This window comes from Rhododendron vialii, chromosome 6a (assembly GCF_030253575.1).
Source record: "Rhododendron vialii isolate Sample 1 chromosome 6a, ASM3025357v1".
Classification (NCBI taxonomy): Eukaryota; Viridiplantae; Streptophyta; class Magnoliopsida; order Ericales; family Ericaceae; genus Rhododendron; species Rhododendron vialii.
The window spans coordinates 43279462-43293993 of NC_080562.1; the positions used below are offsets into that span (position 1 = coordinate 43279462).

General features: G+C 37.2%; 1 protein-coding gene across 1 annotated transcript; it reads right to left on the reverse strand.

Annotated features, from left to right (window-relative positions):
• Positions 1–3991, reverse strand: LOC131329744 (transcription factor JUNGBRUNNEN 1). The gene is made up of 3 exons (XM_058363096.1): positions 3705–3991; positions 914–1224; positions 1–740 (listed from the first exon to the last, which is right to left on the reverse strand). The coding sequence occupies exons 1-3, from the start codon at positions 3922–3924 to the stop codon at positions 315–317; spliced, it is 957 nt and encodes a 318-aa protein (XP_058219079.1). The 5' UTR covers positions 3925–3991; the 3' UTR covers positions 1–314.
• Positions 3992–14532: the final 10541 nt, after the last annotated feature.

The window sequence follows — 14532 nt, forward strand, 5'->3', positions numbered from 1 at the left end:
TACTATAATATCTTGTTGCGTATAAATTCATGCCATGTAGTAAAACAATTTAAGAAACTAGGGTGACACGTACAATGCCCCGATTTCAATAACAAGATTCGAGGGAGCGCAGCAGCCCAAAGCTTGAAAACACTGACTTAAACATATGTATCACAATTTCCAGAATTTGATTAAAAAAAAGAACACTATCTTCAAACTCCTAAAATTCATAATAATCAAAGAAATTGCACACATTAAATAACTGTCTGGTGATAAAAATTACGAATTATGAAACCTATAACCGATCACTAAAATCCCATGCGGTGTTAGTAATTTCACATATGGAATATTGCTTGATCAGGAGCAGCAAACTCCACAACCGATCCAAGCTCACCCCAATCCCCATACTTCATGAATTCATTCACGTCGGGACTAAAGAAGCTTGAGTACGACGCAGCTGAGGGAGCTTGACTAGTTATGGAGCTCAATTGGCCTACAACCATCTGATTAGTGTGACCGAGATGATGATGAACAAAGTTGTTCTTCCTCTGCTGGTGGTCGTGATTCTGTCGAATTACTTGGGGTGCTGATCGGAAGTCGATGTAACTTTCGTGGCTGTTTGAGTCCATGCTGCAGGTTTTAGAACTTGCATCCACTGGATGAACACTTCTTTTAGCAGATTGCTGGTCTCTCCAATCAGCTGGTATGCACTTTCTGTACGATGTGTTTCGCTTGAAGATTCTGCATAGTGTCCAAACTTCCTGCATAACGCAACAAGAAAAAGCATAAGATGACGCGGCTCCATCCGTAATGAATTAGATTCACACGTACAAAGGGTAGGCAATGTTAATGCAAGAACCAAGCAAAAAATCAATGAAAATGAAAAAAAAATTAAGAAAGGATAAATTAATTAGTAGATAGTTGTAATTCTTACAGCTTCTTGAGCGATGCTTTTGACATCAACATGTTTGGTGCTTTTATCGTCGTGATCAGTGGGAAGGCGAAATTCATGCATCATCCAATCCGTTTTGGTCCCCTTTCCGGCACTCCCGCGATAGTAAACCAGTGATTTCTTGAGTCCAATGCATTCACGGCCTTCTTGGTTGGCTGAATAGATTGGCCTGTCGATGCCTGTTGCCTTCCAGAACCCAGACCCAGTCACTCTATTTGGTCTTATGCTGTTTCTGTATTTTCTACCTCTTTTGCAAAAGAAGTACCATTCTTTGTCTCCCATAGTAGTGCCCTCTGCATATATACCAAAGGAATATTAGAGCTTCAACAGCATATCCACATGAGAGAGAGAGAGAGAGAGAGAGAGAGAGAGAGAGAGAGAGAGAGAGAGAGAGAGAGAGAGAGAGAGAGAGAGAGAGAGAGAGATTCTTAATTCAATTGGGATATGAGTAAAAAACGAGAAATTTTTTAATGCAACCGTTATTTGTAACGTCTCTCTCATGTGGGATGGGGTCCACTCATGTGAGAAGGAGCTACAAATATCCGTGGCATAAACTTAAAGAGTTTTGCATGCCCTTTTAGGTTATGGTAGACCCTAATACATCTGGCAATCGCAGAACATACAAATATCCTCAAGTTTTAGGCGAGAAGTAGTGCCGGATGCCAAAGGATGTGGCCGGATCGAACGGACGCATTGGACTCTCAAACATTATTGTATTTTGGGGCCGGCCCCCAAATTATGTATGCTCTTAGATTATGCATGTCTATACATAAATTAGTTGAATGCATTAGCTTTGTTATCCGTTAAAAGTGCTTTTGGATACGTTTGATTACGAGAGAACAGTTACTGTATATGTTGCTGAAAATGTGAGAAGAGTGATGTCTACCTCTTGAATTATTGGAATAATCGTTTAGTGTTTTGTACTTAGGTAAGTAGGGCTGCAAACGAACCAAGCCGCTCGCGAGCGGCTCCCAGTTCGGCTCGTTAGTGGCTCGTTCAAGCTCGGCTCGAAAGTTAAACGAACAAGTTCGAGCCGATTTTTTCAGCTCATTTTGTAAACGAGCCGAGCTCGAGCTAAGATAAGCTCGGCTCGAGTTGACTCACGAGTCGGGGTATATACACTTAAGTTTAAAATTTTTATTGTTATTTCATAATTTGTTCTTTTCGTTTTCAGTTTCCAGTCAACCAAGGAAGGCAAGAGCACACCAGCACACCATCCCTCCATAGGAAAATGAAAGATATATACATTCACAATCAAAATATTTTTGATTGTATTAGGCCTATGCGAGGATATATATACATTTTTCGTTGGTCCGTTGAGGCTCGTGAACAAGCTTGAGCTCGAGTTAAGCCAAGGCCCGCTCGACTCGAGCTCGACTCGTTAAGTTTTTACTGAGCTCGAGCTCGTGTTCGTTAAAAACTTAATAAACAAACTTGAACATCGTAAAGCTCGGCTCAGCTTGTTTGCAACCCTACCTGCAGGACACGCAGTAGTGCACATCATAGCCATCCAAACGTGCGTTCCATTACATTAATACCCATACCCAATTAGAGGATTACATAGAAGTCACCAAACTCAAGGACTCGGAAACTTTGTAGTGCAACCCTGCAACTACAGGGGCTGCAGTGCAAATTACAGCCGTTCAAGAGTGTTTTCAACGATCTGGATTTAAAATAAATTATTTGCGCATGAATAGTATAACTCTTTCAGCGAAGAGTTTATTTTTAAATCTGAACCATTGAAAGCACGTTTGGATGGTTGTGATGTGTACTACAGGGTGCCCTGCAGAGATCCGCCCGCAGGATCCCCGGGTCCAGCATAATCCCAACTAAAACTCGCCCCTTTGCCATCCCTACAAGAGCTTATTAATAAGCTTATGATTCAGGCAACATATATGTTTTTTCACTTTCAAAAAGAAGTATAGGATTCTGATAAAATCTACAATACAAGTTCCAAAAAAAGTGTCCATCTATCACCTACGTATGATAATAATTCAAAACGTTTGAAGAAGGAAACGATATATATTGAGATGAGTGTATATATACATACATATATGTATGTATTTGTACTGTTTTAAATATTTCCCCCAGAAACATTCAACAATTAAAATTAAATAAACTGGCCGGCTCTCAACATATATACTTGATTACTTCTTGTTCTTTTGAAAAAGTGTGTTGAGTTCTTATGGTTTAATGCTTCAAATTCATCATGTTTCATATAATTGCACAGCCCGAATCATCAGTCGGTGGAAACCTATAATAGTGATCCGACGTGATAAATTATTTATAACTGGAATTAGCAACGTCGATATATTTCTAAAATTAATTTTTTTTCGTCATTTTACTTCTTCTAATTAAGTGGCCTAGATAGAGTTTTAAAGTCCCCGTCAAGCTTGCAAATAAGCCTCAGCTCAACTCGATCTTATGATCGATATACGGGGAAATATTTACGAAGAACCTAATTGCTCCCAGAATCTAACCTTTTTCGTTTCCTTTATTTTTTTTTAACGGCAAAAGAATTTTTTTTTAATTAACTTGAAAACGCGAAGTACAAAGAGTTAAAAAAGAAGAAGAAAGAGAATTAGCGAACTATATAAGTACATGCAGGCACGAGAGGAGACAGCCAAAGCTGGAGCGAGGGAAGCCCTCAAACAACCTAACTTATGTTTCTAATTGGGAAATTAAGAAATTAAAACTGGAAACATATTTAGTAATTTTAGGTACGTAGAGTGAAGAAGTAGAAGTAGTAGTTAATAAGGGTATATATACGTACTTGGAAGATCCCAAGGGTCGTATTTGTAGATATCAACCTGTTTGATAAGGTCGATACTGAGGGGTCTCTTCTCAATCTTACGACGCAAGTAGAACCCAACAAGTTCTTCATCAGTCGGATGAAACCTGAACCCCGGTAGTGGAACATCGTCTTCACGATCTTGATCATCACCCTTATTATTATTCATGCTCCAACTAGTACTCATCTTCTCACCTTCCATATATGCCTGCTTCTCTCTCTCTCTCTCTCTCTCTCTCTCTCTTGTGCGCTGGATGGAGAAGGAGATACTGGGACATGAGATCACCTACATATATATAAGTATGAATAGTTCTAGAGAGAGAGAGAGGGACCTACTTACCTGAGTCAAGTCGTGCATGAGCATTGACTCTTTCATTTTGATGGGGCCCAGCGATCTTAGAACAATTGAAAGAGTCGTTTTGGTAGCTAGTTTGCCTCACACCAAGTTAATTGAGGACCTCATTGAATATTATACGATATTACGGCAGAGAGAGAGAGAGAGAGAGAGAGAGAGAGAGATTTGTGTGTTGGGATCGTAGGAGAACATCGATCCCGTACATATATACCGGTCAAATATTGTGGGGACAAAAGGAGGAGAAGCATATTTCTAATACTCCCTCCGTCCCATAATATTTGTCTGGTCCGCAAAACGAAGACGTAAAAATAATACTATTTTTGTGAGAAAAGTTGAAAAAAAATTCAACAATTTATTAGATCTTGACGAGTTCTTTTAACTTATAAATTTTTTTTTATTTTTTTCTCGAAAGAAATGCATTATTTTGTAGTTCTCGTTTCGCAGACCGGACAAATATTATGGGACGGAGGGAGTAATTAATATGGCTCTGATTTTATAAGCAATTTTAGCTATTCACACACATTTTTACCAACTATGAAGCGTCAGCAATAGTTAGGGTTTCTGCAAATTTATAAGTCCAAACATCGGGTCGCTTTGTGCCGATGTACCATTGATTCTTTTAATCTTTGTAATCCTTTATAAAAATTAATAAATTCTTTTTGCTTAGCAAAAAAAAAAAAGTTCAGAAGTATCGTAGACGTGGAGACAAATTAGTTCGAGTACGTCCATCAAATTCGAGTGAAATTGTCATCCATATGTATGTACGGCTCTTCTATGATCTATCCATTGCTCGATCGAGTTGAAAATCTCCTTTCTATGGTCAATAACAACAAGAACTCTTTGCTTCAGATTCAAAAGCAAGGGCAATTTAAAATTCATATTAATGCTATACCCTACAAAATATTTCCATAATGCAGAATGTACGGTTTGTAGACCGTACATATCTCTATCTTCAACCTTTTGCTTTGGCAATGTAAATTACGACCAAAATAGTAAATATAGCGATGATGTCTACGGCCGGTTGCTTTTTGCCAAAAATTTAATTAATAAAATTATCCATCGTTGTTCGTAACAGCTAAACGATGAGATGAATTAGTTGTCGCCAACCGAACAAGATATGCTCATTAAAAAAAAAAAAACCGTAACATGATATTAGTGTTGGCAATGAATTGTATACATATTTGGTCCGGCTATAGGGGCCGGCTTGCAAAATTAATACTATAAAGTTGTGTGTCTATCGAATTGTATACTTTTTAGCAAATCCTGTGTGTGCCTCATTCCCAAGGCATAATGGACTTATTTAATTGATGTTATGGGGGTAAACAGGTGTATATTTCCTTTAACTTCAAAAAATAAAACTGTCATTTTCATATCTTCTTGAAGTTATATTTTAATGAGCTTATTTATTTGATGAGATATGGGCGGAATGGCCATTGTTATACTCTAACTCACATCAAGACGTGAAGCCTAAGTAAGGGGCTTATTCTTCAATCTCGCATATTCGAATCTCAACGTCAGCAGAGAAAGATATTCGCGGTCACTAAAAATTTACTCAACCGTCAAATTTACGATTCAAGAATTACTTGGGTGTGCACGAATTGATCTAGACATTCTATCACAAGAATCAAGAGTGTGTGTTGAGTCCCATATCGGGACCTCAAGGAAATAATATATGGTATATAAGATAATGCTTACAAATTACTGTTAACTTGATGTTAAGTGGTTAGGGTAAAGGTAAGCAGGACAACTGGGGTGGGTTGTTACAGTTGATATCACAGTGCAACCCTGATTTACATGGTGGAGGCCACCTCTAGGATCTGGTACGAGCCTGATGATGTATTGTACAGAGCTAAGTGCCACATAATGACCACTAGAGGAAATGTTGCTGGATCAATGCAATGAGAACGTGGCATCATAATGTGGAGAGATTGTGGAGTCCCACATTGAGACTTCAAGGAAATAATATATGGCATATAGGATAAAGTCGTCCAGCTACTCTTAGGCTAAGAGTAAGCAGGTTAGTTGAAACGAGTCGTTACAATGTGATAGCGCCTAAAGGCCACCTGATTAATGACTCCATATATCAAGAGATGTGTCCTTAAAAAGAACTAAAAAAACCTATGAGTACACCATTATGTATATATATACATTTAATATATATTGAATTGTGTAAAATTTTGAGCCCACATAAGCAATCGCAGTCGTTAAATTTGCTCAAAGTATGAAACTGTATTTTTCATATATCTTTTACTCTATTCGTTCCTAAATAAGAGTCTTTTTTCTACATATGCGGCCCTTACAAAATTGCCTATATCTCAGATGTTTTAAACAAGATTTATGTTGCATATATAAAATAAAATAAATTTAAAAGTATACACATATTTTTGAGAGCTCCATAATATCAAAAGTGGACTCTCATTTAGAAATGGAGAGAGTACAACTTTAGTAATCCTTTTGGAGTATTTACACTCACATATGGAAAGTTACGTCTTGGGGCGCTACCACGTTGTGTCCTAACCTAAGTCAATAAAGTATGTGCAGGATATGAGCATTTTAAAGAATTATGTGAATCCTAACATCCCTCAATTCTAAAAAAATTTGTGGAGCTCACCAATCACCATTACATGTATTTTTTTTTTTTGATCCGCACCATTACATGTATGAACTCTAGAAAAATGTGTGATGTTGATCGAGGAGTGTGTTAGAGTAACATTTGAGAGTGTGAGAACCACTGACGAATTACTCCTCAAGTAGTAGGAGTACATTCGTTTTGGCTACATTTAGCAGTACAGTAGTACACTACGTCAGGCAAAGATCAACTCCACTAATTAAAAGAGCAAGAAATGAATGAAAAAACCTTCGAGAGGGCGCGTGGTTTTTTTGACCAATAAAACAACGTTGAAGGTTGGACCTTGACTGAGTGAAACCCCGCTGAACATACCCACCCCCGACAAATCGAAATTGTCAAAAACTGGCCTGTTGACTTTCCGACCAACAATTTTGACTTTCCTCTCTAATTGGAGCGTGTATCCCATCCAATTACTTCCCGCGCGTGGTTCACCAACCCCCTTACCCCCTCACCTATGGGATGACATTACGTCCAGGTCCACCGTTATCTTTTGGAGTTGTAGGAATTTTCTTAGTAGTATTTTGAAAATGAGATTTACTGTATTTTTTATTTCTATTTTTTTTATTTTATAGCTGGAGCTGCGATATAATTGGATTAATAAGTTTGATCATCACAATAGGTGTCGACACTATTCCTTCAGCTTGACTCAGTGTATAGAATAATACTGAAGGGCCATTGAGCCGATCGATCATTGATACGGTTAGTTGGATTATATGAGTTAAAGTTATCCAACTACATGGCGAAATTTAAAAAACAAAGTTTATTGTTACAGCTGGTTCAACATCCAATTGGTCCAAGTTCTTGAAAAATTCGTCAAACTATACATATAATCCTATTGATCCTAACAGTTGTTACCTACGTGATTTAAAGATATCTTATTTTGAAAAAACGAACGATTTATATAATGGTTGTCTATGGATTTTCATGAAAAATTAATATAATTCGGAATGACATGAGTAACAGTTTGCGTGAGATCGATATATAATGTTATGTAATAGGATGATCAGTTTAGAGGATTTTTCAAAATGACAGGTACATGCATATCATCTGTATTTGAATTGTGTCTTTGTATATACCTTTAAAAAGTCCCAACTACAAAAAGAAGCCATTTTGTTTTGTGTGATTAATTAAGCAGTTGGAGGTTTATTAATACCTGGCCTGTTTGTCGAGGGCCAGCATCATGCCCATGCGGGTCAAACGCACGCTTGAGGCCTGCTATGCTTTGGTATAAGGAAATAAAGTTGTGTTTTTACCGCTACTTGCGGATTTTAGTAAAATGGTAAGCGTTTGATCCTACATGACTTGCTGACTATTCATAGTGCCAACTGTGCCATCTCAAATTTATGTACTCATAAAGTAACAAGATGTTATTTTCTAAGCTAAATTTGACATATAATAATATCCCGACGATAAGTAACATTGCATCTGTGTTATATATTGTTGGATAAAGGGGGAGTTTTCATATTTGTATGGCGCATTTTACCATTTTGAATTGTGAATATTTAGATAGCATGGACAAGAAATATACATTATTATCGGATAATGTATTCTCAAAAGTGAAAGATGTAGGCACAATCTCACAATCACCTCCGGAGAAGCTTTTGCATTCTCATTTTGGAGTCTCAATTTTTTCATCAAGATGAAATTGTACTTTAATTGCCCATAATCTATTCACCTAATTCCAATTACATTTCCCCATATATGCTAACCTATGCAAGGTTAAAAATAATATATCCAAGTCACAAATAATAATTCAAACACCACTAACGAGTGAAATCTATTCTAACTATAATTCAAAAAAAAAAAAGAGAGTCTAAAACCACTATTCACACCTCTCAAACAGTTATCTTTATTTTTTATTGCATAATATTTTGTAGATCTCGTTTTATAGGTTCCATTTAAATTTATTAAATAAAGTTTTTTGTAAATAGCATTATAAATTACAAGATATATATAATTTTTTGAGAGCTGTGAATAATAATTTTGTACACACAAAACTACCAAAGAATTTTGTATTTTTACCCATGCAAAAACTAAATCCAAGATGTGGTAAAGGCCGGCTAACGATAAACAATTTCCAGCACCAAAGAAGAAATAAGAGGGGCTGTAGTGCATCCGTCGTATTACATCGTGTAATGCTGTCGATCCGACCGTGTATCTTGGTGCGGACGGCTTGGATTTAATCCGAGCTCCTACAAATTCCAGCCGTTCATTGTTCGGATGAAAATTCGAGCTGTCCATTGCCGAGATGGACGGCCGGATTTACCGCACTACACGTATAATGCGGAGGGTACACTAGAGCACCCCGGGTCCACCAAAGAAAGGCAAAGCTACCAGAAGTACGCCCTCTCAGTCAGTTTCCCTATCATGGCTTCTATACTGAGAGAGAGAGAGAGAGAGAGAGAGAGAGAGAGAGAGAGAGAGAGAGAGAGAGATTAATTAGGAGCTCCCTTCACACGTTAGAGATTAATTAGCAGCTCCCCTCACACGTTAGAAGAGAGAAGAATTAGTCGACCCTAACATAAACCAAGTGTAAATGAAGTAAATTTTTTTATTTTTTATTTTATAACTCAGGCGTCTGGATCAGCTTATGCGCACCTCAACTAATCCTGAGAACTAATTTCACCGTCCACTTGCGGGAGTTCCAATTAAAGCCAGAACAAAACTATGGATGGACTGGGCTAAATGAGCAAATAGCACCTAAAATGTTTCAAATTTAAAACCGTCATAGAAAAGAGCAAAGTCCTAAGTCCCAAATATTGACCACTAGGCCAACCCCTTCGGACTACTTTAAATGAAGTTGACATTATTGATGTTTCCAAAATAGACGTTTCGGAGGTGATCTATCCACGGCTTTTAGGAAAAAAAAAACAGAAAGTCACCCATGATAACTCTCCCTGACTAATTGTGCTATTTTTGGATTGCGATGAGACCTGTACATATCTAGGACTTTGTCCCGTTTAATTGTTCGGGTGTATTAATAGTTTTCCGTTTCGCACCTACCTATTTTCAGCTAATTTTCTCGAAGCTCATTGAGTCAGAAAAAAAAAAAGAAAAAGAGAGGAGAAAACGAAATGACTCATTTGCCCAAAGTTATCAATTCCGTACCGGCAAACGTACCGTTTTTCTTACTGGGACAGTACGTACCGGTATTAGTGTATATCTCGGTACCGTTCCGGATTGACCATAATATAAATTTTATATATTTTAATATAATATATGTACAAAAAACCAAAAAAACTTAAATTAGAGGTGAAAAGTAAATTTTATATATTATAGACTCCAAATTTTGTTGAATTATCTTAAAATTTAAGTATTTTTTAAGCAAAAAACGAAAAAAAATACACAAATGAAAAACATACACAAATTTTTTTGTCCCGGCCGGTACGCCACGTACAAGCCCGGTTTTGTTTGGTACAAGCTGGTACAACCTGTACAAGCCGGTATTTGAAGCTAACAGTACGGTTCACTAACTTTTGTGTACCGATTTATATCCGGTACGGAAGTAATTCACAACATTGCATATGCCCACGCCTGAATTATATTAGAACTTTATATAGAACATTTCAAAGAGAAGTTTGGGGCCTTGGCGACTGTCTAAGTGGCAGCGGTTGGTCCAAAGACTCCAAACCCATGTCAACTTCGAGAATATCTTTTTTAACGGAGCTTTCGTGAATAATTGTTTAAGGAGGTAAATCGTATGTGTTTATTTTGACTTTGGATGGTTCGGATTTAAATAAAAAAAATTTCAAAAAAAAGTTTACAGATGGCCGAAATCGCACAGCTCCATGAATAAGAGAATCACGGTTCCTCTGAATAATTAGTCAATCTCGTTAAGTTCAATGCGGAAGCAACCACAATGGACCCCAACTAGCTAGCTATTTCTGAAATTATCAAACATACAACTGGGTCCAAGTCTTTGACAATCCAATCCCTCTCTTGACCCTACTTTTGAGTAAACTGGTATCCCACAGCCGCACACCTCTTGACGATCCAACTCAAGTTTAGGGGATGTTAAAGAATTTGGACAAAAGGCCATTTAGGAGTAATTTATATTTGTATAGATATATACACGCACATGTATGTGTACAAAAGGTTTTTATAAGTGAGTCAATAGCAAAGAATCATCAATGTCATACGTTCAGGGGTTGCCCCGGTGGTAAAGGCGAATAACTGTCTTTGAAAAGAACTCTTTTTGGTTAGGGGTTCGATTCTCTACTTGGTGAGTACCCTGATAGTAAATGGAGAGCCGTGACTAGTGTGACCACGCTAGTTCCTCCGAGATTTGGGTTGCACAATCGGGTCCAATTGTAATTTGGCTTTAGGGTTGTTTCTCGATTATAAAAAAGAATCTTCAAGGTCAACAACCCATGCAGAAAGAGAGAGAAACGTATATAAACAAACCATTACACCTACGTACAACCCTTGTACTTCCACAAAAGTTTCAATTTAGTCCCTCCACTTTTTTGGGTCAGTCAACTCAGAGAAGTTTTTGGGTGTTCGGCGGCTACCACACCCCGTCGGCGATCTCAGCTATCAAAAAGTGTTTTGGACAGTTCGAATTTTAAAAAAAGAAAACAAGGAGAGAGAGTGATCGGGTGAAGAAAGAGAGAGAGAATAAATTTGAACCGTCCAAAACATGTTTGGACGACGAATAATCCCACATGGTACTCACTCAGCACCCAAAATTCCTTTACCAACTCGAACAGTAAGTTTAGTTGCAATATCAATTTTGTCTCTTTATGATGCTGGCCCACGATATTTTTCTTGTCTCGTTAGTCTATGGCACATGACACTTTTTCTTGCCTCATGAGACATTAGCGTCCCCTCTGACTCAAATTCCATTTTATTGACCACACTTCGATAAAATTTCTACTTTGGTCCCTCTTCTTTTAATTTTGAACATCATGTGCAGAACACGTCGATTCTGGCAAACCATTAATGATGTTTGAATGAAAGAGTGACAATCAACTATATTTTTTGACCCATTAATTTGTTTGATCGAATATGTGCATTAGATTGAACTATATATTCAAGGCGAAAAAATATTCAGTGTTTGGCTAAAATATTCAGATCTCGGATTAAACATGTATTTGTTATATAATCCCACAAAATGCGGGATACATGATATGACGAAAAAATGGTATTGGTAATTTGAGCACTGTTAATTTGGTGAGTGTGCATCCGGTAAAATTATGTATCTCTATACAATTAATTAGTTTCACGAAATGAATGGGCCGTATGTGTAAGAGATTACTAGTTTTTACACTTGAAATTGAATGGCCTAAAGTACCCTTGGTAAAAAGATAAGGGTGCAACATGTAAGAAATCGAAACTAAACAAAAACTATATTCTTCAACTGCAAGAGTCGCCAACGGGCTTGTAGCCCAATGATACTTTTTCACCTCTTTTACATAGAAGGTGATCAGGGTTTGAGTCTCGTCAAGAGCGTGAGTGCTTGGTGTGGTGGCCGATGCCCTTTGAGCTTACCCCACCCGTATGCCGCTTTGTGGTATCCCTTCACCTTAGGAGTAGGCTGGACATCTATCGAATAACAAAAAAAAAAAAAAACTGCAAGAATCAGATCAAATTAAAAAACTGTAAGGAACGAAAATGGGGTAATTATGCAGTATACTCCCTGGAGTCTACATATGGGCTTCGTATGGGCCTGACATGTTATGTGAGAGAAAAGAGTATTCTCTTGGATTATTGAATTATTTTTCCCAAAACGGAATGCCCTTTGGTAGAAAGAGCTAGAAGACTCACCAATTTGACATTTTGACTACTTCCAAGTTCCAACTTTTATTCTTACTTTCATTATTTTATACTATTATATGGGCCTTGTTTTTCACCTCCATTTTGGATGTTTCCAAATGACGAATTTGAATAATATTTCTGGTCATCCATTTTTGACACTCAACTTTTACTGGGTTGGAACATAACTCTTCTGATTTTGGTCCTACGAATATATATATATATATATATATATATATATATATATATATATATATATATATATATTATAATGCATACGTGTTCTTTTACATATATGACTTTCTTGCAGCAGATATAGACTTATGATGACTAAAAAACATAGAGACGAAAATCATACATTCTGATTGCTTCTAGATCGTACCAAGAAAAAAGAAGATAAAATAGCATTCCGTGCAATGCTAAGGACTTATTTGATAACGTAAATTCAACCCTTAAAATTGAATCAATTAAGTAATAAGTGATTCAGTAGGTTTGATAACCACATTTTACATTGCTTAACAAATTCAGTACCACTTAAAATAGGATAAATTTCACTTACCTCCCCTGAGATTTCTGACAATACAAACCTCCCCTCACGTTTCTGAAATTGCACTTACCTCCCCTGTCAGAGTTGGGTAACTTCTCCTAACAGAAATTGGGCTTTCACTTTTTTACCCCTTTGCAAATTTTGTTATACTTTTGTCTATTTGACTAAATAAATAACTAAAAAAAACAAAACTAACCACCTCAACATTTGACCAGTCACCTCTGCTCTATATGGGATCTCAAAAATTAAAATTTTAAAACTTTTTATTTTCATTTATTCTTGTCTAGTTCTTTACCAATTTCTTTAATCATTTGATGGACAAGTATAAAATTGAACCAAAGATAGTATAAACTTTCTACATCTGGGAGAAGCCGGCTCGACGTAACAGCGATGCTGGTTTTTCCAGTGGTGTGTGCAGGGGTGGTGATTGAAGTGGTTAGGGTTTTGAGGGCTGGATTGGGTGGGCCAGTCCTCGGGTGGACCGAGTTAGGGTTTTTTAGGCTTAGTGTTGGGTTGAGCTTTATTGTTTTATTTGTCTTGGACTCTTGTAGACCTTTGGGTGGTTTAGGTTGTGCCTTTGTGATGTTTCATCCAACTTCTTGTTTGATCCCCTTCCCCTTTTTCCCATTTTTTAATAAAATTTCATCTTTTGCCGATAAAAAAATTTCTCATGGTTGCCACCATAAGGCCCTGCTGCTAAATTAATTGCCACAATTTTTGTTTTTCTGTTTTGCCAGTAGGTGAGGTAATGAAGGAAAACTTGTAGTTTGCACTAGTAAAATTCAAATTTAAAGGTACATAAGTGAGTGCACACATAGGTTTTGCCAAAAAATCTAAAGCCATTAGTGGGACACAAAAAACAGCGAACTAAAATTATGGAGATATATCGGTCTAAAATTATGCGGACAGCATGGGAAACTTGATGTGCACTTCATATGATTCTATGTGATACTATAAGTTAAAGTAGTGGCAACGTCACACGATTTAAAAAAAAAAGAAAAAAGAGTTGAGACACCGAATTGAGACAGAGAAATGCGATCCAGTTTCTTGGCAATCTAGATACGGTTGCAACCGCGAACGGTTTCAGGATTTCAACTTCAGGATTTGCAATTCTCATCACATGAATACCACCACCGGGTGCGGCGAACAAAATGGTGGCGCAAATAGTTGATTCATGCGTTCTCATGTCAAAGACTACATAATAACAAGAGAGCCAGCAAGTCAATAAACCATGACAAAGAGGACCCCAAAAGCCAATAATGAAGAGAAGAAAAGGTCAAAGTCCTTGGTCAAGAAACATGTTCGAAATGGCTCTTTGAACCTAATGTCGTTTTTATCGCCAGAAAAGGCTCTAAGCCTGCCATTTAAAGTGAACGATTGAGGACCCCACTGGTTGAAAATTGTTTTCACCTCACTATCAGTGTTGTAGCTTTCAATCATCTCTTTTTGGTCAATATCTTTCGAAATTTTTTTGCTCTAAGCCTGCCATTTTATTACATCACCAGTGCAATTTGGAAAGAACTCC

Coding starts and splice junctions, on each gene's coding strand:
- LOC131329744 (XM_058363096.1), bottom strand. CDS start 3,924: ATGGAAGGTGAGAAGATGAGTACTAGTTGGAGCATGAATAATAATAAG. Junction 1,225..3,704: donor CGACCCTTGGGATCTTCCAA/GTACGTATATAT, acceptor GTATATATGCAG/AGGGCACTACTATGGGAGAC. Junction 741..913: donor AAAGCATCGCTCAAGAAGCT/GTAAGAATTACA, acceptor TGCGTTATGCAG/GAAGTTTGGACACTATGCAG.